Source organism: Salvelinus alpinus, chromosome 30 (assembly GCF_045679555.1).
Source record: "Salvelinus alpinus chromosome 30, SLU_Salpinus.1, whole genome shotgun sequence".
NCBI classification, from domain to species: domain Eukaryota; kingdom Metazoa; phylum Chordata; class Actinopteri; order Salmoniformes; family Salmonidae; genus Salvelinus; species Salvelinus alpinus.
In genome coordinates, this window is record NC_092115.1 from 32,854,202 (window position 1) to 32,881,794 (window position 27,593).

Genomic DNA, 27,593 nt, shown 5'->3' on the forward strand with positions numbered 1-27,593 from the left:
GGAGAAATGTGGGGGAGTATTTCTGTCTGTAATAAAGCCCCTTTGTGGGTAAAAATGAATTCTGATTGGCTGGGACCTGGCTCCCCTGTGGGTGGCCTATGCCCACCCATGGCTGCACCCCTGCCCAGTCATGTAAAATCCATAGATTAGGGCCTAATGAATTTATTTATATATCCTTATATACATATCCTTATATGAACTGTATATAGTTGAAATTGTTTCATTTATATTTTTGTTCAGTTTAGTATTATAGTATGTCTTGTGTGTCAAATGGAGGAACATATCTCTGGATATGATACATGTTCTAACAATTCCTTCCACTTAGTGCTGACTTTGATTTACTCTCCTGTTGACTATCCCCTCAGGCAAACATCAGTGATAGTCACATACTCCAACGTAGAGCTGCTTTGTCTTGCATTGAATTGGAGTGCACTGATATGGTCTTGATTCACATCACAAAATGGCATGATAGATGGTCAGTGTTACACACACACATTACATTGAGCTAAGTCACACTCTGCTTATTTGTCTATGGCAGGTTTGTTTGATTTGGGACGTTGGACATGTTTTGTTCTTTAGAGCCACTCTCAGCTTGCTGGATGCGGCAGGCACACAAGATTGACCCAATAGCATTTGCAAGAACCTCATTGAATGTATGAGCTTTCCAGTTTCTGCATTTCATAATAGTTATAGCCTACTTTATTCATTCACATAATCACTGTCATAAGAGATATTACATTATGAGTGACACTGAGTGAAACTGTTCTGAATACTTTTTTCCGATCCAGGAAGTGAATTTCTATTTAACTTCCTTAATTGAAAACTGAATTGACCCCAACCCTGTGAGGCGAGTGACCCACATAGACACTCACATCACACACCATCTGTGTTGTTCTTGTCTCTCCTCCAGTCGATAAGCCTGGGGTGCTGGTGCTGGAGGTCCTGTCAGTCCAGGAGGAGAGCTGCATGCAGCTGGCCCTGTGTGAGCAACACCACCCCCATGCTACAGGCCACCACAGGCCTCCATCCAACACCACCACCACTATGACAAGACCTGAACAGCACAATCCCTCTGCTACAGACCACACCCCTCTTCTCTCCACCACAAACAGAGCTCGGGTCCTGGTACTGTTCAGTAAGGAGACGACTGCTCAGCTCATGCCTGCGCCTCGAGACCTCATCCATATATACCCACCATGGTGAGAGAGCATTAGTCTGCAATAGTTAATAATGCAAAGTTATGGTGTCAAGTAATCAATTTAATATTGAAAGGGGAAATGCCCAAGTCATTGTTATTTACACATCTTCCTCATGCAGCAAAACTATAGTCATTGTTTCCTGCACTTGTCTTTTCCTACTATCACTGACTTTGCTGATAATTACTTTGAGGGAGAATGTACTTCGACTGTGATATGTGGTTGTCTCACCTAGCTATCTTAGAGGGATAGTTACCCAAATTACAAAGTTATACTGATCATAATCGGCGTGAGGTCAAAATCAAAGTAAGCATATGGCGTTTTAAAACACCTGATTTTCTGAGCAATAAAAGTTGTTCGTTCCAGTGTATTTGAACTGTGCCTGTGTTAGCACCAGCCAAGCGAGTCTCCCTCTTCAGCGCAAGTGAAGAGTTCAGAACTACTGAATGTATGCATCTTAGAAGTAGTTTTCACATACAAACTTTACGTCCAAACTCACAATCAAATATGCTTCCCAAAAATAACACGGTTGCTGTGGTATAACGCTTATTTCGATTTTCTGCATTTATCAGAGTGCCATCAGGTAGCCTGATTTCAGATGTGTTCATGTAAACAGGATTATTTGGGAAATCGTTCTTCTTCCAAAGCATGTAAACGTTTTAATCAAATTATTATATTAATCTGACTATCCGCAATATTCGCATTGTGTAAAAGTACTCACTGTAAGCAGTCTATTGACAAGGTATGACAGCAATTCATGCTTTGGTTTAGTTTCCCTGGCACTGTTTCCACATGCTACAGTTTTAGCATTTGTGGCACAAATCCCATTCAAGTCATGGGACCGATATTAGCATTTTTCACGCACCATGTCCAAATCATCCAAAAGTATCTAAAATTGATTGTGAAGCTCAACAAAGTCACTTATACAGTGCATTTGGAAAGTATTCAAACCCCTTCCCTTTTTCCACATGTTACGTTACAGCCCTGTTCTAAAATGGATTAAATAAATCATTTCCCTCATCCATTCCATAATACCCCATAATGACAAAGCGAAAACAGGTTTTTAGAAATGTTTGCAAATGTACCCTGAGAGGATCTGCGGAGAAGAATGGGAGAAACTCCCCAAATACAGGTGTGCCACGCTTGTAGCGTCCCCAAGAAGACTCAATGCTGTAATCTTTGCCAACAAATTACTGAGTAAAGGGTCTGAAAACTTATGTAAATGTGATATTTAAGTTTTTATTTAAAAAAAAAAAAATCTCCCCAATTTCATGGTATCCAATTGGTAGTTAGTCTTGTCCCATCGCTGCAACTTCCGTACGGACACAGGAGAGGCGAAGGTCGAGAGCCGTGCGTCCCCCGAAACACAACCCAGCCAAGCCGCACTGCTTCTTGACACAACGCCCGCTTAACCCGGAAGCCAGCCGCACCAATGTGTCGGAGGAAACACCGTACACCTGACGACCGTGTCAGCGTGCATTGCGCCTGGCCCGCCACAGGAGTCACTAGTACGCGATGGGATAGGAACATCCATGCCGGCCGAACCCTCCCCTAACCCGGACGACGCTGGGCCAATTGTGCGCCGCCCATGGGTCTCCCGGTTGCGGCCAGCTGCAACAGAGCCTGGACTCAAACCAGAATATCTAGTGGCACAGCTAACATTGCGATGCAGTGCCTTAGACCACTGTGCCACTCAGAAGGCCCCAGTCTTATTTTTAATGTTTAAAAATGTCTACCTGTTTTTGCTTTGTTATTATGGGGTATTGTGTGTAGATTGATGACGTGAAAAAAACTATTTATTCAATTTTAGAATAAGGCTGTAATGTAACAAAATGTGGAAATAGTCAAGGGGTCTGAATACTTTCTGAATGCACTGTAGATGATTTGAATATGCCTGAAAAATGCTAATAACAGTCACATGACTTGAATGCTAAAACATTTGCATGTGAAAACCGTGCCAGGGAAACTAAACCAAACCATGCATTGCTGTCATACCTTGTACATTGACTGCTTACAGGGTAAGGAAACCAATGCCATTTTGTAATGTTAATTTGGGTGAACTATCCCTTTAAGATGAATACACTAATTGTAAGTCACTCTGGATAAGAGCATTTGCTATGACTAAAATGACTTAAATGTTAAATGTAAATCTCAATTATATTTTCTAATATAGGCCTACCTGTACTTTCTGTTTCAAAATGTGTTATAATGCGTTACTGGAACTTATGCAATGGTGTAGTGTATACACAGAGTAGTTGGGGTGTGTGAAGTTGTTTTGGAGCAAGGCAGAGGCTGGTTCCAGCTGTTGGGGGTTTAGTTTGGGAGTCCAGCATGCAGCTCTGGAATATCCAGGCTCTGAGCTGGCCTGGCGGAAGTCCAAGGGCCTACTCGGTGCTCTGACGTCAAAAGCTGCTCAAGGGAATGCTGCTTCGGATACCTCTTCCTGGCAGTGGAGTAGTTAGGTCATTTCCAGCAATCCGGCCCGGGAAAAAACACTGGGCTTTTTTTCTGTAGCATTTGGGAACAGAGTGGAAGAAGTCAAGAGGACAGGATTGAAAACACATGCGGCTCTTATTGCGCACACACACAGTGTAGTGTATCAGTGGTTTAGCAATATCATAGCAGTTCTCTTTTCTCTGTATTGTTTTTCACCAGCAGTGGAGAAGAGTAGGCTCCCACTGACTTATTGAAAGCAAAATAATTTATACTGAACAAAAATATAAACGCAACATGTAAAGTGCTGGTCCTGTATTTTTTTTAGCTGAAATACAAGTTCTCAGAAATGTTCCATATGCACAAAAAGCGTATTTCTCTCAAATTTTGGGCACAAGATAATCCATCCACCTGACAGGTGTGGCATATCAAGAAGCTGATTAAACAGCATAATCATTACATAGGGGAACCTTGTGCTGTGGACAATAAAAGGCTACTCTAAAATGTGCGATGTCACAGATGTCTCAAGTTTTGAGGGAGTGTGCAATTGGCATGCTGATTGCAGGAATGTCCACCAGAGCTATTGCCAGAGAATTGAATGCTAATTTCTCTACAATAAGCCGCCTCCAATGTCGTAGAGAATTTGGCAGTATCTCCAACCGACCTTATATGAACTGTAACTCATTTAAATTGTTGAATGTTGCGTTTATATATTTTTTCCAGTGTATAACCCACAGAATCTGCTCTTTATACCCAATTTCATATTTTGGTAATGAGATGTAGACCAACTATTAATCTAGCTTATTTGCCTATTGCTGAACCTCGTAGCCATTCATTCTCTTACATTTCAAATCAAAGTTTATTTGTTACGTGCGCCGAATACAACAGGTAGACCTTACAGTGAAATGCTTACTTACAGGCTCTAATCAACAGTGCAAAAAATGTATTAGGTGAACAATAGGTAAGTAAATAAATAAAAACAACAGTAAAAAAGACAGTGAAAAATCACAGTAGCGAGGCTATAACAGTAGCCAAAAAGAACAGCCAAAAGTGGAAAAACCCAGGAATTCATCAAATTAGCGATGCTGGTAAAATTGATCTTTTGTCTATCAGCTTCCTGTGTGACACGTGAATTGTTCCCTCCCCATACTCCTTCACTGAGTGGGCCGGGCCCCTCCCTCCTTCCGCCTCCCACTCCTTGTGAGTGGGCAGAGAGCACAGACAGCCAGCAGCAGAGCGGAAATACCTGCAGACATTATTCACCTCACTGACTCGGCCTCTGACGACAGCAGCCGCTCCTTAACCTAACTACCTGTCTGATGACACGTAGTGAACGTGTACTAGTTCCCAACAGTCACCTGCACTGTGCAGGGTCACACTTCCTGTTGCTCCTTTAGGATAGCCTTGACACTGATAGATTAAATGTAGAAAACAGGTTTTTCAAAACCTTGATACTGACACTAATTGAGTGTGCTGAAGCACCCTATTTATATTCAGAGGCTTTATTAACATTGATAAGTCTTAGGCTAAATGATAACTAAAACATTGCACCTGTGGAACTAGAGTGTGTGCACTTGTTCACTTCTGGACAACATTTAAAACAAGCTATTATTTATAATTTCCTGATGATTGACACTACCAGAAATGTGCACCTACTGAATATTAGATAACATATTTTTTTTAAGTTGACTCAATTACCTCAAATATTAAATCTGTTATATTGAAAGCAACTGTAGTCTACATTGTATGAAGTGTGATTTTATTACCCTGGCTCCTCCATCATATCACCAGTCAGAGGCAGGCTGGGACATGTAAGCTGAAGCCACAGAGACTGCGGTTGACCCTGAGTCAACTATAAGCCATGTTATTACCTATGTCACATCAAAAATAAATATTGAGTCAGACCTTTGTATCATCCACATAATAAACACTTAGAGAAATAATGCGATCTGAATTAGATGGATTGTTTTCAAAGGATGGACATTGTTTGGTAAATTATTGTTCAGATGGGCATGAAGTGAATATTCTTAACAAGCTGAAATGCTTGACTGTTGATAAAACAATTTTTTTTTTTTTTAAGTATTTTTTCTCTAACTACTTGATTAATGTGAGTATGGTTTCTCCTGATATAAAAGGGAAACAAAAAATGGACATTGATCAGCCTCTTTACATGCAAAGGATCATCAAATGACATGCAATGCACACATTTCCTTTCTAGTTTTATTAAGCCCCAACTGAAATGAAATGTTGAAACGTAGGCTGCTATTCTGAATTTGAATTGAGGGTGTTTATAAAAAATAACAGGAAGAAAGAAAGTGTTAACAACCATATAAAAAACAGAGCTCCACTTTCTCTGAGGGATTTGGAGCGTACTGTGAAGCATGTTTGGTCAGGCTTGTCGCTTTTCACAGTATCCTGAACAGCCTGTCTGAATTCACTGTTGTGGAAAATGCAGCTTTCTATACAGCGAAAGATTCCAAACTTATCAGTTCAATTGTATTTTTCCATGGAGCATGGGGGCAGGCTAACCCACCTGAATCTGCTACGTGCCTGGGGGTAGGGTGTTTAGAGAGTGAGGAGACCGATGGAGGTGGAGGCGGCTGCCTGCTTATCAATCGATCTACATTTGACATTCATCATACGTCTTCTTCAGCCTTCCTGCTACTGCAGTCTTATGCAAGAACAGAGCCCCCCTAAATCTATACTTTTAGTTTACTCAATCTTTCCACTCCTTTTAACCTGAATGTTGCGTGTGTGACAGATGACCGAGTCAAATACCATCTATAGTATTCTGTCAATTTACTAAACGAGATTTGGTACAACACAACTTCTACTCTATATTTCAAAATTAACCCTTTTTTTCTCTACAGGCAAAGTCTCATGATTGAGGGCCAACATAATAGCATTATTCTCAACACACACTTCAGCCAGAAGGTCTACTCTGACACCAAACAAACCAGCATGTCCCTCCCCAGAGCCCTGGTCCCAGTAGAGAGATGCAGCCCATACTCTCTGACCAGGTCATTTGGCCAGCTTGAGATCAACAAGACTTCACCAGAGGGAGATGGCACGGTCAAACAGGTGGGTTGGGTTTCACTATATTTACTGGCAGATATTCCACCTAGAATGGACAATAAAGTTATATTCTATTGATGTTAACCCAGGTTTGATTAGCCCTATTATTTTGGGGTCTGCACTCTACACAGTCACAATCAGTACCAGTGGGGTAAAGTACAGTGTGGGCTAACCTGCTATGTCGTCAGTGTCTCAAATCTTAATTCAGTAACACAAATTTTCTCCCATGTTTGTCCAGGTACAATATGATGTCCATGTCCAATAAGTGTGTTTTTTTCCCTCCATCCAAATCTCTGCCCTCCAGTCTTTATGCAGCCAGGGAGGCCCAGGTGCAGCCAGCAGCGGAGGGTGTCACTCCCTCCTAGAGGCCATTGAGGGCCTGGGCCAGGCTGGGTCAGTGGGGCAGGATGTGGAGGTGGTGGTCCAGAGGGTCTACTGTACCCCTATCAGGGAGCGCTCCACTGGGACTTCACTCAAGTCCAGAGCTCCTGGCAGACCCCCTAGAGTGCCGACTCCTCTCCAGAAGGGCAAGAGCAGGTAGAGTTCAGCAACATGTCTTGTCTTTTGTCTGATATCTTGTTTCATCTACCATGAAGTCCCCATGAGGTTGAATATGATGGCCTGTTGTGAGTGTTTACATGGTAAACTAACTGTAAAGCCTGGCGTACACTACAAGATTTTGGCCCCGATTTAGTTGTCCCAGACAAGTTTATGAGATCCGAGACAAAATTCCCCTACTCGGGTCGTGCGGTCGTATCTACTCTCGTTTAATGTGAGCAGGTCAGAGACACAATCTGAGGGCTACTGATCCCGTCTTTGAGTTGTCCCAGACGTGCCGTAGTTTGAGATGTGCAACAAGTTTTGAGAACGGTGATCAGCAATAGCCAATGAGGGCTTTCAGAGAAGAAGCCAGTGAGGTGACGACGTTGTATCTCATCACCCAGAATGTGGAGATACTTGAGCAGGGGCGATGACTACTACTAGTATGTGTTTGTAGCCTACTTGCCTTTAACCAAAGCCAAAGTGTCTCGTTGCTTGTGAACTTCAGAGCTGTAATGTTATTTAATTAAAAATGTATTGGCTAGATATTTCTGACTGGAAACATTTGAGGCTGCTTTGAGTCAGGCTCGTTTTAGCTATGTTAACAATCTAATCACATTGTTTTCACGAGACAACGGGGTATGTAGAATCCTCACGAAGGGAAGAATCTTGTAGCGTGTGACGCCCTGTCTGTGCCATATTTTTTAGTGTGCGCACCACCAGGTTGTCAAGACAAAAAACTACAGGAAAGACGCTTGAGAGGCTCAGCGATGTTAGGGTTTAGTTTACTGCTCTACGGCAAGATATGAGTTGCCACAATGTTTGTTCTTCAAATTATGTATTTTATTAAAACAGAAACATTTAGTAAATAGCTCACATTGTCTTGAGAAATAAATTAAAGGTTTTGTTTTCAGTTTTTTTCAGGTTTTCGATCTTAATCACTTTTTTATAGAAAACAACTAAATTGGATGTTCTAAGTTCACAACAATGCTTAAACCACAACAGGAGACCACTTTTGAGGTATGGGAAAGATCTGAGAAATTATGATTCTAGTGCACACCTACTAGCAAGAGGCTGTTGAGGCTGTTTTTGTAGCACATGCAATGGTAGAGTTTGCAAAACAAATACCCACTGGATTGAAAATAATTATCATTTAGCCAGGTAAGCATAGTTTACTTTGTAGTTAACATTTAGTTGAAAAGGTTTTTGGGAAAGCCTTTCCATCTCCAAGAAGACTGTTTTCATTAGCATCATCGCTAACAGCTACACAAATTGGAAGATCTGCACAACGCACACACACAGACGGGCATTCTCATTGCCTTTTCAGAAAGTTGCAGGAAATATGAATCTCAGATGCATTCTGTTAATGTCTTATGATAAACTTGGGCTTATTTAATTCATTTTCAATGCATATAGTTGATTCCCTACTAAGGTCAATATATTTTTTAGTATTGTTGATTTCCGTTTTTATGCCTGGATTCTGTGAGGACACAAAATTTCCCAAATTTGGACCAGAATGAGGCTCTCCATATACCTATTGCTCCTGCAGTGATGATTTTAAAAATAAATAATAATAATAATATTTAACCTTTATTTTACTAGGAAATTCTTATTTACGATGACGGCCTACGTCGGCCAAACCCAGACAACGCTGGACCAATTGTGCATTGCCTTATGGGACACCCAATCACGGCCGGTTGTGATACAGGCTGGAATCGAATATTCCCTACTACTTTAATGATTTTTCTATTGGCAAGATTAGCAAATGTAGGCATGACAACAAGTTCTGAATCTACACATCCATACATAACTGACCAAATTATGCAAGGCAAACATTGTAATTTTGAATTCTGTAAATTGAGTATGGAAAATGTGAAATAATTATCAACAATGACATGCTGCCTGGGTCTGACGACTTGGATGGAGAATTACTAAGGATAATAGCGGACTATATTGCCACTCCTATTTCCCCTCTCTTTTATCTAAGCCTACAGGAAATCGTGTGCCCTCAGGCCTGGAGGAAAGCAAAAGTCTTTCCGCACCCTTTACTGGCTCAAACAGCCAACCAATCAACCTGTTACTAACCCTAAGTAAACTTTTGGAAAAATGGTGTTTGACCGGATACAATGCTATTTCACAAACAAATTAACAACAGACTTTCAGCATGCTTATAGGGAAGGGCATTCAACATGTGTATGGTACCTTACACAAATGACTGATTTTTGGATGAGAGAAATTGATAATAAGAAGATTGTGGGAGCTGTTTTGTTAGACTTGTTAGGAATACATGTGTGTTATGGCTTTATATCCCCTGCTATATTGTGGATCGAGATACCTGTCTAACAGGAGTTACAGGAGTTACTTGTCTAACAGGACACAGAGGGTGTTCTTTAATGTAAGCCCCCAACATAATCTAGGTAGAATCAGGCATTCTCCAGGGCAGCTGTTAAGGCCCCTTCATTTTTTCAGTCTTTACTAATGACCTGCCACTGCCACTGACACTGTGTGTCTATATATGCAGAGGACTCAAGACAATACACGTCAGCAAACACAGCAAGTGAAATCACTGCAGCAGTTAACAAAGAGCTGCAGTCAGTTTCAGAATGGGTGGCAAGAAATAAGCTGGTCCTAAATATTAAACAAACTAAAAGCATTGTATTTGGGACAAATCATCCACTAAACCCTAAACCTCAACTAAATATTGTAATGAATAATGTGGAAATTGAGCAAGTTGAGGTGACTAAACTGCTTGGAGTAACCCTGGATTGTAAACTGTCATGGTCAAAAGGTATTAACATGTTGAAATCTCCGAGCTGTCTAAGCAACTAGCGCACAGCTCAGACACCCACACATACCCCACAAGACATGCCACCAGAGATCTCTTAACTTCTTGAGGGCAGGGGGCAGCATTTTCACTTTTGGATAAATAGCATGCCAAAATTCAACTGCCTGCTACTCATCCCCAGAATATACGATATGCATATTATTAGTAGATTTGGATAGAAAACACTCTGAAGTTTCTAAAACTGTTTGAATCATGTCTGTGAGAATAACAGAACTTATGTAGCAGGCAAAACCCCGAGGACAAACCATTCAGAATTTTTATTTTTTTGATGTCACTAAGGGACTTGCTTGCAGTTCCTACCGCTTCCACTGGATGTCACCAGTCCTTGGAAATCGGTTGAGGTTATTCCTTTGTGTAATGAAGAAGTAGGGCTATTGTAAATGAGGGTCACATGAAGTACATTTTTTGAGAGAGGCATGTTACGAAAAAAGTTGCGTCAGTTTGTTTTCTTTTTGTATTGAACACAGATCATCCCGTCTTCAAATTGATCGATTATTAACGTTTAAAAATACCTAACGTTGTATTACAAAAGTAGTTTGAAAGGTTTTGGTAAAGTTTACATGTAACTTTTGATATATTTTGTAGTGACGTAGCGAAAGTTGGAAGCTGTGTTTTTCTGGATGAAACGGTCCAAATAAATTGACATTTTGGATATATATCGACGGAATTAATCGAACAAAAGGACCATTTGTGATGTTTATGGGACATATTGGAGTGCCAACAAAATAATTTCGTCAAAGGTAAGGCATGATTTATATTTTATTTCTGCGTTTTGTGTCGTGCCTGCAGTGTTGAAGTATGCTACTCTCTTTGTTTACTGTTGTGCTATCATTAGATAGTAGCATCTTATGCTTTCGCCGAAAAGCCTTTTTGAAATCTGACATGTTGACTGGATTCACAACGAGTGTAGCTTTAATTTGGTATCTAACATGTGTGATTTAATGAAAGTTTGATTTTTATATCATTTTATTTGAATATGGTGCGCTGTATTTCCCTGGCTATTGGCCGGTGGGACGATTGCGTCCCACCTGCCCCAGAGAGGTTAACAGTCCCCAAGTCCAGAACATACTACGTGAAATGCACAGTACTACATAGAGCCATGACTACATGGAACTGTGTTCCACATCATGTAGCTCAGTCAATCAGTGAAATCTGATTTGATAAAACTACACCTTATGGAAAAGTGTGGACTGTGACGAGAAAAACACACACCCACACACACAGCATTCGCAAACATGCGAACAGACACACTACTCACACACGCATTTTAATATTGTTATTTTGCTGTATTGATTTTATTGATTTTGGATTGTATATATGTTATGGTGGAGTAGTGCGTAATATTGTGGTGTAATGTATTGTTTTATTATATGTACTTTTGCTGGACCCCAGGAAGAGTGGCAGCAGCTAATGTTGATCCAGAATAAAAAATATAAAAAATACCATGACATGGACGTATAACCTCGTTGCATGATTTATGAATGGCAAATGGAATAGGAGATCATCTTTATTTAGTCAGTTCGACAGTTTTATTTTTTTAATAAACTATAGTCAACACTTGCTGTTCATTTGTCAATCAACGCACAGTAAATATGCGTCGTGGCTGGCTATGTGAAACGCGCAAAATAAAATATATGAATGTGTGAAAACAATTAAGCTGAGTCGTGGATTTTGATTAATTGTTACCACCTGCAAAGTCACGAACATCATGCTCTCTCACCTCCATGTAGGCCTAAAGAAATTTGACTGCAAGCAGAGATCTGTATATAATGACGAGATGCTCATGTCTCTGCCCTAACAATGGCAGTCGTTGTCCCAAAGACGGGAAGGAAGGCGACAAGCTCAGTTTTGGGAAGAATGAATACTCTTGCTTCGCCTCTTTCTCTCTGCTGCGTTTCCGTGTCATTGCGCAATTTGTGTCTGACAGGCAGGTGCCTCTCCTATCAATAGATCCCTAGAAAATGCAGATTGTTCATTCTAGTGGGTTTCGACGGAGTAGCGAATTGAAACCTTTAAATGAAAAGTAGCCTACTTACTATGAATGGGAAAATGTAGCCGGCTGAAAATGAGTCAACCGACTGATTTAGCCGACAACCGGCGCTAATGGAAAACACTGTAAGAGCGTCTGCTAAATTACAAAATGTAAATGTAAAAATGTAATGGTAGAGAACTTCAGAGAAAGATGTGAATCGCTTTCCATTTTCTTATGCTTACTGAAGCCCAAACTGTGTGTTGGCTATATAGAGTGGGGAGAACAAGTATTTGATACACTGCCGATTTTGCAGGTTTTCCTACTTACAAAGCATGTAGAGGTCTGTAATTTTTATCAAAAATCCAGAAAATCACATTGTATGATTTTTAAGTAATTCATTTTCATTTTATTGCATGACATAAGTATTTGATACATCAGAAAAGCAGAACTTAATATTTGGTACAGAAACCTTTGTTTGCAATTACAGAGATCATATGTTTCCTGTAGTTCTTGACCAGGTTTGCACACACTGCAGCAGGGATTTTGGCCCACTCCTCCATACAGACCTTCTCCATATCCTTCAGGTTTCGGGGCTGTCGCTGGGCAATACGGACTTTCAGCTCCCTCCAAAGATATTCTATTGGGTTCAGGTCTGGAGACTGGCTAGGCCACTCCAGGACCTTGAGATGCTTCTTACGGAGCCACTCCTTAGTTGCCCTGGCTGTGTGTTTCGGATCGTTGTCATGCTGGAAGACCCAGCCACGACCCATGTTCAATGCTCTTACGGAAGGAGGTTGTTGGCCAAGATCTTGCGATACATGGCCCCATCCATCCTCCCCTCAATACGGTGCAGTCGTCCTGTCCCCTTTGCAGAAAACCATCCCCAGAGAATGATGTTTCCACCTCCATGCTTCACGGTTGGAATGGTGTTCTTGGGGTTGTACTCATCCTTCTTCTTCCTCCAAACACGGCGAGTGGCGTTTAGACAAAAAAGCTGTATTTTTGTCTCATCAGACCACATGACCTTCTCCCGTTCCTCCTCTGGATCATCCAGATGGTCATTGGCAAACTTCAGACGGGCCTGGACATGCGCTGGCTTGAGCAGGGGGACCTTGCGCGCGCTGCAGGATTTGAATCCATGACGGCGTAGTGTGTTACTAATGGTTTTCTTTGAGACTGTGGTCCCAGCTCTCTTCAGGTCATTGACCAGGTTCTGCCGTGTAGTTCTGGGCTGATCCCTCACCTTCCTCATGATCATTGATGCCCCACGAGGTGAGATCTTGCCTGGAGCCCCAGACCGTGGGTGATTGACCGTCATCTTGAACTTCTTCCATTTTCTAATAATTGCGCCAACAGTTGTTGCCTTCTCACCAAGCTGCTTGCCTATTGTCCTGTAGCCCATCCCAGCCTTGTGCAGGTCTACAATTTTATCCCTGATGTCCTTACACAGCTCTCTGGTCTTGGCCATTGTGGAGAGGTTGGAGTCTGTTTGATTGAGTGTGTGGACAGGTGTCTTTTATACAGGTAACGAGTTCAAACAGGTGCAGTTAACTTCTCTGCGCTACGGATCCCTTCTACGGGATCATTTTCCTAAACAACCGCTGAATTGCAGGGCGCAAAATATTACTAAAAATATTTATAATCATGCAATCACAAGTGAAATATACCAAAACACAGCTTAGCTTGTTGTTAATCCACCTATCATGTCAGATTTTGAAAATATGCTTTACAGAGAAAGAAATCCAAGCTTTTGTGAGTGTATCAATCCATGCTAGAACAGCTAGCCCCAAATTAGCATGGTCACGAAAGTCAGAAAGCAATAAAATTAGTCGCTTACCTTTGATAATCTTCGGATGTTTGCACTCATGAGACTCCCAGTTACACAACAAATGTTCTTTTTGTTCAATAAATATTACTTTTATAACAAAAAAACGCCATTTGGGTTGCGCGTTATGTTCAGAAAACCAAAGCCTCGTTCCGTTCGACGAAAATTCCAAAAAGTATCCTTAATGGTCGTAGAAACATGTCAAATGTTTTTTATAATCAATCCTCAGGTTGTTTTTAACAAACATAATCGATAATATTTCAACCGGACCGTAACCTATTCAATAAGAGAGAAAAAGAAAATGGAGAGCTACCCTCTCGCGCGCAGGAACTAGTCAGAGGACACCTGACTACTTTTGAAAAATCTCACTAATTTTTCAAAATAAAAGCCTGAAACTATGTCTAAAGCCATTGGAAAAGGAATCTGGTTGATACCCCTTTAAATGGAAGAAAGACAGGCCAGGAAACCCAGATAATAAAAAATAAAAAAAATCACTTCCGGGTTAGATTATCTCAGGTTTTCGCCTGCAGAATCAGTTTTGTTATACTCACAGACAATATTTTGACAGTTTTGGAAACTTTGGAGTGTTTTCTATCCTAATCTGTAAATTATATGCATATTCTACGATCTGGACCTGAGAAATAGTCCTTTTACCTTGGAAGCGTTATTTAACAAAAATTACAACAACAAAAAATATATATAATCTGACCCCTAGCGTCAAGAGGTTAATACAGGTAATGAGTGGAGAACAGGAGGGCCTCTTAAAGAAAAACTAACAGGTCTGTGAGAGCCGGAATTCTTACTGGTTGGTAGGTGATCAAATACTTATGTCATGCAATAAAATGCAAATTAATTACTTAAAAATCATACAATGTGATTTTCTAGATTTTTGTTTTAGATTCCGTCTCACAGTTGAAGTGTACCTATGATAAAAATTACAGACCTCTACATGCTTTGTAAGTAGGAAAACCTGCAAAATCATCAGTGTATCAAATACTTGTTCTCCCCCACTGTAGGCTGATACTTCCCTCTTTTGATTATGTCACTTTCTAATGCCATTTTGGTTCTTGATCATATGCAATGTTTATGCCATTGTTTATTCTTTCCTGCAGCAAGTTCCTCTCCTTGGACATTTGCCTCTCCTTGGTGGCATCATGTGCCCCAGCTTAGTTCTTAGCTATTGTTAAAGTAATTGTCCAGTATAAATCTGTAATATTCTGTTAACTCATACTCAAATAATGTTGTTGACTCATCCTATACTTGCCTTTGTAGCCAACTCATAAATATGAGAAGAAGAAAAAAACTAACATCAACAGACCATTTCAAAAATGCTTGCTATTTCCTCATAGGATGATGTCATCCTCCCGAGAAAGGATGAGCTGGCCAATCGGCGGACTATTCGCACAAATATTTTTATTGACTGTATACACCCACAGTGTTCTTTTGTTGTGGTATGCCCACACCATTCCAACACCGATAAGCTACTTTTTAAAGTACTTAATTACAATTTCTTGGAAGGAAAACTATTTTACGCATATTGTTATTAATTATAAGTCATATTTCATAGAAATCTGGAAACACTGGACAGTTAGCTGAACAGACCCCCTCCACAGAGGGCTGTCTCTTTACTCTCCAGCCATATGGCATTGCTTGACAAAGGAAACAAACATTTATAATTGAAGCCAGACCTGCTGTGCTGTCGTGATCCACCAGGCCAATTCTCTGGAACAAAAGACGACATGTTGTTGAGCTCCAGGGAGGGTCCTGCTGGGTCCTGGCTGCAGCAGTAGGCCATAGATGAGGAATGAGGGGATGCCCACTGGCCACAGGGTGGCACAACGCTGCCTAACCTATAGCTTCCAGGAGGGCCAGCAATAACCTTTGATTGACTAGCAGACTACATAAAACCAATTTCTATTTAATTACCTTGTTCAGAGAGCGAATGGCTATTTGCTTGAGGGGAAAGCTTGTTTTTTTTGTTTTTATTTTGTTTTTATGTTAGGCAGACTTGACAGTTGCCTGAACATGGACCCTGGACTGGAGCTCTTGATAGAATGGATGGTCGTTGAGAGTACTAGTAGTAGTTCCCTTTATTATCCCACAATGGGAAATTGGTTTGCGGCAGTTTAAGAGACAAACATGAAAATCATAACATCAAATATATATCACTAAAATACATCTATACTGAACAAAAATATAAAGGCAACATGTGAAGTGTTGGTTTCATAAGGTGAAATAAAATATCCCAGAAATTTGCCATAAGGACAAAAAGCTTTTCTCCCCAAAAAATGGTGCACAAATTTGTTTACATCCCTGTTAATGAGCATTTCTCTTTTGCCATGATAATTCATCCAACTGTCAGATGTGGCATATCAGAAGCTGATTTAAACAGCATCATCATTACACAGCTGCACCTTGTGCTGGGGACAATAACAGGCCACTCTAAAATGTGCAGTTTTGTCACACAACACAATGCCACAGATGTCTCAAATTTTGAGGGAGCGTGCAATTGGCATGCTGACTGCAGGTATGTCCACCAGAGCTGTTGCCAGAGCATTGAATATCCATTTCGCAACCATAAGCCGCCTTCAACGTCATTTTAGAGAATTTGGTAGTACGTCCAACCGGCCTCACAACCGTAGACCACGTGTAAACCATGCCAGCCCAGGACCTCCACATCCGGCTTGTTCACCAGCGGAATTTTCTGAGACCAGCCACCCGGACAGCTGATGAAATTGTGGGTTTGTCAACCAAAGAATTTCTGCACATATTGTCAGAAACTGTCTCAGGGAAGCTTATCTGCATGCTCGTCGTCCTCACCAGAGTCGTGACCTTACTGCAGTATGGTCACTGCAGTCACTGTGTATGGCGTCATGTGGGCAAGCGGTTTGCTGATGTGGGGTTATAGCATACAGCATACACAATTGCATTTTAGCGATAGCAATTCGAATGCACAGAGATACCGTGATCCCTGTCATCCGCCGCCATCACCTCATGTTTCAGCATGCTAATGCACGGCTCCATGTTGCAAAGCAAAGTACACAATTCCTGGAAGCTTAAAATGTCCCAGTTTTTCCATGGCTTGCATACTCACCGGACATGTCACCCATTGAGCATGTTTGGGATGCTCTGGATCAACATGTACGACAGCGTATTCTAGTTCCCGCTAATATCCAGCGACTTCGCACAGCTATTGAAGAGGATTGCAGGCCACAATCTACAGCCTGATCAACTCCATGTCGAAGGCGATGTGTTGCGCTGCATGAGGCAAAAGGTGGTCACACCAGATACTGACTGGTTTTCTGATCTACACCCCTACCTTTTTTTTAAGGTGTCTGTGACCAACAGATGCATATCTGTTTTCCCAGTCATGTAAAATCCGTAAATTAGGGCCTAATTAATTTATTTCAATTGAATGATTTCCTTATTTGAACTGTAACTGAATTTGTTCGGTGTGTATATATACAAATTGCACTGGATGGACTGGAATAAAGTGCTGGGATGTGCAAGCATGGCTTCTGCCATTTGAAGTATTATGTTTCTTTAGGAGCCATATTGTTGAATTGCTGCCATGCTTTATTACTTTTAATCAGCCATTAGTCATATAATTGAACCCAAGATATCATTGACAATTATTACACTCAAACTGTAGGTGACTTTTTAAAATTACTTTTATTGAGGGATGGGATCCGAGGCAGGGTGTGGAGGGGGATCACTGTGAGCTGCACGTGGGGACTGGAGTGGTATTTTAGGGTGGTACTGGAGTGGTATATTAGGGTAGAAGGGGAGTCCCGGTCAGCTGACTAGGCTGTCACTAATTGACTGACCGGCAGGAGTAATTTGACACCTCAGCTCCTGTCCCCTTTGCTCCTGCCATGCTGCTACAGCTGGTAAGCAAACACCACCTCTCACAGGAAACACATGCACGCACACTTTGTAACACAGTGCACAGCCTTCAGCCGACTGCCTCACTAGTCAACAACCAGATTGAGCTGGCTCAGGTGGGGGGGTGTCCTGGATGTGGCCATGAGGTCTGGAATTTCAGAATGAACGCATGCCTGCCTCTGCTTGAGTCTGTTAGTCAATGTCCGTATTGCACACTTTGTTGAGGAATTAGAATTTGCCCAATTGTAACATTTTTCTTCCCATTTAGTCAATTTAAATGATAATGTAGTAATGTGTACTTTGGGTGTAGTAATCCAACATTTGAAATCTTTGTTCTGTTATTTTAATTTAGTGTTCATTTTAGGCAGTCATTATTGAGGGATTGGGAGCGGAGTTTTTTTTATTTTTTAGAAATATAGGTTAGTGCAATGTAGGCTTAGTCCATAATCCACTGGCCCAACGTCCCCATTAAGTGATCAAAGGAAGTAGGATGAGTGACCTATGGACCTCTGTTTCCCTCTCCCCAATTTATATTTCAGTATTCTGGGTAGCCACTTTTCTCTAGTCCTTTTTGTTGTTCGATTTTATAGCCTGTTCCTTTCACATACACAGGGGAGAGAGGAAACCAGGATTATATTTATGCTAGAAGATGTTTAGTTCCAGTAAATTCAGAATTTAATAAACAAGAAGATTAACTGTTTGCAGGGAGGGAGTGGGGAAAAGAGAAGGTGGGGTAGGAGAAGAGGCAGAAAAGAAGACAAGATGAGGGGGAAAGGAGAGGGAGGGAGTGAGGAGGAGGAGAGCATGGGGAAGGAGAGGAGGAGGAGGCTGGCTATTTTCACAGAGCTTGGAACACAATGTGCTGCAGGGATCCTGTTACAAGCATGTTTATCACTCTGCGACGTGATTGGTGGACGGTGCAGAGGAAGGAATCCCTCAATGCCCCCTGTCAATGAGGCCTCTCGGCTGTGTTAATGTGTGGGTCTCTTACTTACTGTGAGGCCGTGTGTGTGTGTGTGTGTGTGTGTGTGTGTGTGTGTGTGTGTGTGTGTGTGTGTGTGTGTGTGTGTGTGTGTGTGTGTGTGTGTGTGTGTGTGTATTTGGACAAGCTCAATGGATCGTAATTCCTGGAAGAACCACCGAGTTGCTGAGAGTTCTTGTGATTGCTCACAATAACAAATGCTGAAATCAGCCCGTGACTGAAACTGAGTGGTACTGGAAAAGGCTAAAAAGAGAGGCTGAATGGGGTATAGTTTTAGTTTAGGGGCTGGATAGATGGGTGGTTATGTCAAGATGGTAATACCACAAGACTCCCTCTCTCCTTTCTCCCAACTCTATCTCTATCTCTTCACCGATCAGCTTTCACTTTAGGATTTCAGGTTTGAACAGGCTCTGCTGTCAAAAAAAAAAGAGAAACCTGTGTAGGCTAAGTTTTGTGCCGCAGTTGACTTTAAAACAGCGACTGTTTACGCTGGACAAAATTAGCTATTCCAGTTAAGACTATTTTATGCATGCTCTTATTTTAGATCTCTGTGGTTGTTTTTCAACATTTGGAAGATAGAAGTTTAGTCAGAAAAATGATAAATGATCTCCCAAATTAATGTAGCTATTAATGTGTATTTGGTGGAAAATATGCACTAAGATAAACAAATGCACAAATGTCTTGACCGGAGCACAGAGATACTAGCTGACATATGTCAACACTATATTTAGTGTCACTGTAAACAATTTAATATTAAACTGCTTCTCTGTCCCTCCCTGTGTTGTTTTATTAATCATATTAGACTTAATACAGATAGGACTACACTCTTATAACTGAATGCAGCATAACTACGCATGGAGGATGATTTTCTGATTACAGTGCAGTCGGAAAGTATTCAGACCCCTTGACTTTTTCCACGTTTTGTTACTTTACAGCCTTATTCTAAAATTGATGAGATTATTTTTGTTTTAATCCATCTACACACAATTGAAAAAGCAAAAATAGTTTTTTAGACTTTTTTTGCAAATGTATTAATAATAAAAAAGCAGGTAACTAAGTATTCAGACCCTTTGCTATGAGACTCGAAATTGAGCTCAGGTGCATCCTGTTTCCATTGATCATCGTTGAGATGTTTCTACAACTTGATTGGAGTCCACCTGTGGTAAATTCAATTGATTAGACATGATTTGGAAAGGCACACAACTGTCTATATAAGGTCCCACATTTGACAGTGCATGTCAGAGCAAATACCAAGCCATGAGGTCGAAGGAATTGTCCGTAGAGCTATGAGACAGGATTGTGTCGAGGCACAGATCTGGGGAAGGGTGCCAAAAAATGGCTGCAGCATGGAAGGATCCTAAGAACATAGTGGCCTCCATCATTCTGAAATGGAAGAAGTTTGGAACCGCCAAGACTCCTCCTAGAGCTGGCCGCCCTGCCAAACTGAGCAATCGGGGGAGAAGGGCTTTGGTCAGGGAGGTGACCAAGAACCCGATGGTCACTGACAGAGCTCCAGAGATCCTCTGTGGGGATGGGAGAACCTTCTAGAAGGAAAACCATCTCTGCAGCACTCCACCAATCAGGCCTTTATGGTAGAGTGATCAGACGGAAGCCACTCCTCAGTAAAACGCACACGACGGCCTACTTGAAGTTTGCCAAAAGGCACCTGAAGGACTCTCGGACCATGAGAAACAAGATTCTCTGGTCTGATGAAACCTAAGATTGAAGTATTTTGCCTGAATTCCAAGTGTCACGTCTGGTGGAAATATGGCACCATCCCTACTGTGAAGCATGGTGGTGGCAGCATCATGCTGTGGGGATGTTTTTCAGCGGCAGGGACTGGAAGACTGGTCAGGATCGAGGGAAAGATGAACGGAGCAAAGTACAGAGATCCTTGATGAAAACCTGCTCCAGAGTGCTCAAGACCTCCGACTGGGGTGAAGGTTCACCTTCCAACAGGACAACGACCATAAGCACACAGCCAAGACAACGCAGGAGTGTCTCTGAATGTCCTTGAGCGGCCCAGCCAGAGCCTGGAGTTGAACAGGATTGAAAATCTCAGGCTTGATCTGAATAAAGCTGTGCAGAGATACATTTTTTATAATTTATTTGCTATTTTTTTTTATTGTGTGTAGATTGATGAGGGGGGGAAAAACTATTTAATACATTTTAGAATAAAGCTGTAACCTAACAAAATGTGGAAAAAGTCTAGGTCTGAATACTTTCCAAATGCACTGATTGATAGATGCCCGTGTCTTAAACGGTGTTTAGTCACGATCAGTATTCTGATTAGGATAACTTTAGATTGCTTCACCCAAGAGCAGTGTTTTGGCTTGATCTGATTGATAGCAGATGATAATATTTACCACGCAAAAGTTCAATTACTCCCCTTAGGTCATCGTTAGATGAATTACCTGACAAATTGTTTTCCCTAAAATCTGTATGTTGTTAATGGAGATACACTGAGTATATCAAACCTTTGGAACAATTTCCTAATAATGAGTCACACCTCCCCTTTGCCATGAGAACAGCCTCAATTCGTCGGGACATGGACTCTACAAGGTGTCGAAAGCGTTCCACAGGGATGCTGGCTCATGTTGACTCCAATGCTTTCCACAGTTGTCAAGTTTGCCTGATGTCCTTTGGGTGGTGGACCATTCTTGATACACACGGGAAACGGTTGAGCGTGAGAAACCAGCAGCATTGCAGTTCTTGACACAAACCGGTGCGCCTGGCACCTACGACCATACCCCGTTCAAAGTCACTTTTGTCTTGCCAATTCACCCTCTGAATAGCACACACAATGCATGTCTCAATACTTAAAAATCCTTATTTAACTTGTCTCCTCCCCTTCATCTACACTGATTTTGGAGTTGATTTAATTAACAAGTGACATAAATAAGGGATCATAGCATTCACCGTAATTCACATGATCAGTTCTAAATGTTTTGTATGCTCTCTGTATATTGCCATGAAATACATCATGATCCACATATTCAGACTTTTTCAGACATTCCCCATGGACCTCCCATGTATGCAGTTCCATAATTTAACTGAAAACAAAACTTTGCCTTATTGAGTGATTAAAACTTTGCCTTATAGTCTAGAAGAATGTTTCTTCTTTGATAACCTGTAAGTAGGTTATGGATTGGTAATTGTCAACAATAAAACACTGTACTGTTCCCTAGCAACGTGGTATGATGTAGATGAGAAATAAACACAGACCAATGTTTACCAACACAGTTTATATAGCCAAGCAGGTGGCTGGAATGGAAACTAACAGACTCAAAACGTTCCTAGTGTCTGGGAAATGCAAATGCATGGTTAGCCTTGAACTTTCATCTGTTACACACCTCTCCTTCCTACTCCTCCCACTGTTTTTCCTCCCCCTCTCCTGACGGAGGGTATAGAGCACTAAGAGTCCACTCCCCCCTCTGGTATCTTTTAACTTGGATTTATGAACAGCACTGTTTACCCTCTAAGGACTGGTACAGTACAGAGGCTGTGTCTGGACTTGAAGGGCTGACTTGAACTCCTGTCTTTTTCTGCTATCTCCTTCTGCCAAAGTCTCCTGCTAACTCATATTAACTCCTCCTGTTGACTCCCTCTGATATCCCTCTGTTAGTCCTAGTAACTCCTTCTGACTACTTCTAGTAACTCCTTCTGACACCTTCTAGTAACTCCTTATGATACCGGTTTTACAGCTGCACCACCGAGAGCATCCTGACGGGTTGCATCACTGCCTGGTATGGCAACTGCTCGGCCTCCGACCGCAAGGCACTACAGCCACCCTCTTCTACGCTGCTGCTACTCTCAGTTATTATCTATGTATAGTCACTGTAATAACTCTACCTACGTGTACATATTACCTCAATTACCTCGACACCAGTGCCCCCGCACATTGACTCTGTTCCGGTACCCCCTGTATATAGCCCCGCTATTGTTATTTACTGCTGCTCTTTAATTATTTGTTATTCTTATCTCTTTTTTCTTTTTTTGTGGTATTTTCTTAAATCTGCATCGTTGGTTAGGGGCTTGTAAGTAAGCGTTTCACTGTTAGGTCTACACCTGTTGTATTCGGCGCATGTGACAAATACAATTTCATTTGAACTCCTTCTGCTATCTCCTAGTAATTCCTTCTGCTATCTCCTTCTCTTCCTTGGTTGCTGAGAGCAGCAGAGTTCTGTGGCAGAACAGCACATCTTGTTTACTAGGCCAACGGCTCTCAATCTCAGCAGCCAGCCTGTCAAACCAACCTCCAACACCTCAACTTTAAAATGTCAATACAAGCCCAAATCACAAAGCTTTGGGTTTGGTTCATAATGTTTGTTCAGTTAATGTTATATTCTTACACCCTCACCAACACACATTAATATACCAATACAGATTTTAAATAATAGTCAATGGACTGGCAAATGACTAACTTGTCTTGCAACCTTCAGTTTATTTCACAAAATTGTACCTGTTTCTATGAGGCCCAGGCTGTGTGTTACGTTCTCCCTGTGTTTGTGTGTTCCAGGCTGTGTGCACTGGTCCAGGACGGCTATGGGATGTTCAGCATGGTCCAGCTCCACCCTCTGCCGTCTGAGGACCCTCTCCACCTCTACACCAGGAAGTGGGAGGGCCGGACCTGCGTCCTGCGAGCCATCAAAGTGGTGCAGCGGGTCACTCGGGAAAGGTGAGAGAGTCACGCACACACTGAGGCCTTTCGTTTGAACTTCAACCCAGGGCTACAGACTATTGTTAGCCAGAGGTATGTATTTTCCTGTATTAAGATTAAAATTAAAATATGTATTAAGATTTTGATGATTATTCGTGAGGTTATCTGTTCTAGGTCCTGAACAAGGCCAACGTAGTCCTGGGCTTAGGCCTGAGGCTAAAGCTACAAAAAAAGGTGTGAACTGTGAACGTTAGATAGCTACCATTCTTGTCCCTGATATGAAATCCATGGCCAGTTTCCACTGCCATCATTTGACCTACAGTGCATTCGTAAAGTTTTCAGGCCCCTTCACTTTTTCCACATTTTGTTACGTTACAGCCTTATTGGATGAAATTTATTATTTCCCCCCCATCAATCTACACACAATACCCCATAATGACAAAGCGAAAACCGGTTTTTAGAAATGTTAGCAAATGTATCAAAAAAATCTAAACGGAAATAACTTATTTACATAAGTATTCAGACTCTTTGCTATGAGACTCGAAATTGAGCTCAGGTACATCCTGTTTCAATTGATAGTCCTTGAGATGTTTCTACAACTTGATTGGAGTCCACCTGTGGTGAATTCAATTGATTGGACACAATTTAGAAAGGCACACACCTGTCTATGTAACAGGGATGCAAACTATACACCTTTTGGCGAAATTCGCCGTTTTTAATCCAAAATAGGTTAACTACGTGATTTCTGTAGATCCGATGAGTAAATGTCAATATTTTGGGGGGCGGGTTCGGGTCACTAATGGCTGTAAGCAGAACCAGTGATGCGCGTTTGGAGCAATACTGTATGTATCCAAGGCTCCAGCCTGGGCTCAGCCAGTCGTTCACATAACAGAATGCAGGACGCGACTCCATTGCTCGTTAAACAAGTGCATTCAGTGATCAAGTGTAGCTGGAGCTGGGCCTGGCTTAAGCTGGATGCCAATAGAGGTGAAAGGAACACCACACACTTTCCCTTTTTTTCAGTAAGGTGTAAAAAGGGGTATGCCAGGTGTACTCTACCTGAGAGATCAATTATGCCATCAAAGGGTCTCATGCTCTGCTGCTGGCACATTGTAGAACAGATGTTCACAGGCACAAAGAGTACAATGTAATAACATGCAGTGTAGCCCAAAGATATTACTTTTGTTGTGTTGAACTTGACATACTGTAACACTTTTGTGCGGGTGAGGGGGAATTATTTTATTTTTTACCCAGTGAGCTTTATTTTTGCACACATGTAGCCTTGTGCACTTAATCAATGTCTACTATACTGTCTACTAGAATAGAGCAAAAATAGAATGCCTGTTTGTTTCATTCTATTTCTACATTAAGATTTCCCCCCCCCCAAGTGCAATATTTAGATCTGTGTGGTAACAAGCGTTCAATTATTAAGGCTGTCATGACTAACTGCAATATTAGTGTATTGTTTTTTTCTCTGGACTTGTAATTTGCAGTAAAGTCTGGGCAACAAGTAACATTGGATTGCTTTTCCTTAATTTTTAGCTATGAGTTTGGTTAACATTAACCACTTTTTATTTAACACACAGAGACCAATTATGTAGATCATATTCTTTGTTGTTTAATTAGTACAGTTCACCTGCATTTCAAGAAGGGATCCAGCCTGAAAGTCACTAGAAATGTGCATTTTAAAGCTCAAAATAAAATTTAAAAGTATCCCCCTGGCAGGGATTTTTTTGCGTGTTTCAGTGCAAAAGAAATGTCACCTTTTTGGGCCCTCACCAGTTTGCATCCCTGATATAAGGTCCCACAATTGACAGTGTATGTCAGAGAAAAAACCAAGCCATGAGGTTGAAGGAATTATTCGTAGAGCCCCGAGACAGGATTGTGTTGAGGCACAGATCTGGGGAAGGGTCCCAAAAAATGTCTGCAGAATTTAAGGTCCCCAAGAACACAGTGGCCTCCATCATTCTTAAATGGAAGAAGTTTGGAACCACCAAGACTCTTCCTAGAGCTGGCTGCCCGGCCAAGCTGAGAAATTGGGGGAGAAGGGCCTTGGTCAGGAAGGTTACCAAAAACCCGATGGTCACTGACAGAGCTCCAGAGTTCCTCTGTGGAGATGGGAGAACCTTCCAGAAGGACAACCATCTATGCAGCACTCCACCAATCAGGCCTTTATGGTAGAGTGGCCAGACGGAAGCCACTCCTCAGTAAAAGGCACATGACAGCCCGTTTAGAGTTTGCCAAAAAGGAACCTAAAAGACTCAGACCATGAGAAACAAGATTCTCTGGTCTGATGAAACCAAGAATGAACTCTTTGGCCTGAATGCCAAGTGTCACGTCTGGAGGAAACCTAACACCATCCCTAAGGTGAAGCATGGTGGTGGCAGCATCATGCTGTGGGGATGTTTTTCAGCTGCAAGGACTGGGAGACTAGTAAGGATCAAGAGAAAGATGAAGGGAGCAAAGTACAGAGCGATCCTTGATGGAAACCTGCTACAGAGAGCTTAGGATCTCTGACTGGGATGAAGGTTCACCTTCCGACAGGACAACGACCTTAAGCACACAGCCAATACAACGCAGGAGTGGCTTCGGGACAAGTCTTTGAATGTCCTTGAGCGACTCAGCCAGAGCCCGGCCTTGAACCCGAAAATCTCTGGAGAGACCTTAAAAAAGCTGTGCAGCGACGCTCCCAATCCAACCTGACAGAGCTTGAGAGGATCTGCAGAGAAGAATGAGAGAATCTCCCCAAGTACAGGTGTGCCAAGCTTCTAGCATCATACCCAAGAAGACTCGAGGCTATCATTTCTGCTCAAGCTGCTTCCACAAAGTACATAGTAAAGCGTCTGAATACTTATGTAAATGTGATATTTCAGTTTTTGTATTTTTTTGGTTTGTCATTATGGGGTGTTGTGTGTAGATTTGAGGGGGGGGAAACAATGTCTGTAACATAACAAAATGTGGTAAAAGTGGAGGGGTCTGAATACCTTCCGAATACACTCTAACTCTCTTAACTTTCGTTCAAGAACACAACCTGCGTTCAAGATGGCCACACGCTGATCATCCTGCCATGTCACTGTCCCATGTTTACATGTAAAGTGATACATCATTGGTGCTCGCACTGGACCTATGATTTACTTTCCACAGTCAGGAGCTCAGATTAGAAACAGTTTGGAGAACTGGTGTGGGGACATTTAGAGGAGGGGTTAGTGTGTTTACAGCTTCATTTATTTCTAAGGAATAGTCTCTGTGTGCCAGTAAGCATCCCATAATGTGGTGGTGGTGGGGGGTTGTTGTCTACAGTCCGCCATGATGGATATATCCCCTTCAGGAGCAAGCACAAAGACCTAACCTCTATGCCCTATGCACTTGAGGTCAAGGTGGTGCGATAACTGATATCGTCACCGTAAATGGTCGCCGTGTCTAAACACATATGGGACACAATTTGAGGTATTTTAAATGATATTATTAGTAACCAATCAGATTAGTAACCAATCAGATCAATAGGACTAGATGTTTTCAAAGTGAGCAGAAAAAGACAGGAAATGTTGATATTTTGAGAGGAAACAAAACAAACCTTTTACACCTGTAAAATCCTCTCCGATTTCCTGAAGTGCGTAGTTTAGGTGTCAATTTGGGATTGGTCCAAATGCATGTAGCCACCATCTTATACTCTGCAAAACGAAACATTCCTGCCATATTAGGGCTCTACGCTGACTTTAAAAAAAATATTTTTTTACAAGGAACACTTATGCGTCTAAGTTGAAAAATGTATGCGCACACAAAGAAATGTAGGAGCACAATGAAAAATATTTGAGGTATTAAAGCTAGAATCCTTAATTTTTCTTGGAGGACTGGTGCTCCTAAATTAAAATTCCAGGTTAGCACTGTAGAACCCTGCATATACAGTAGCTGGGGCTTGATCTTTTAATAAGGCTTTATCAAAGCTTAAACAAGTGTTTTTGATGTGTTGGCACTTAAAAACCTCAATTTTAATCATCATTAAATCGACAATTAGATCATGTTACTGTAATCATGTCAAATCAGTTTTTGATAAATGTTAGTGTTGTCACTGAGTCCTTGACTCCCTCTTGTCAGTACTCACATACTACCAGTGGCGTGCCGTGGGCCTGGGGCCTGGGCCTTCAGTGAGGTCCTACACAGTCCCACCCGAATTAATCCA

The 27,593-nt window shown here is 41.7% G+C and overlaps 1 protein-coding gene across 1 annotated transcript in view; it reads left to right on the forward strand.

Annotated features, from left to right (window-relative positions):
• The window catches only part of LOC139560457 (DNA repair-scaffolding protein-like), a 71,029-nt gene that overhangs the window by 28,931 nt on the left and 14,505 nt on the right, over nt 1–27,593 (forward strand). Inside the window, exons 8-11 of the mRNA XM_071377259.1 lie at nt 911–1,199; nt 6,500–6,710; nt 7,009–7,241; nt 23,273–23,431. Of these exons, the coding sequence (XP_071233360.1) occupies nt 911–1,199; nt 6,500–6,710; nt 7,009–7,241; nt 23,273–23,431 (892 nt within the window). The remainder of the gene's footprint in view (nt 1–910; nt 1,200–6,499; nt 6,711–7,008; nt 7,242–23,272; nt 23,432–27,593) is intronic.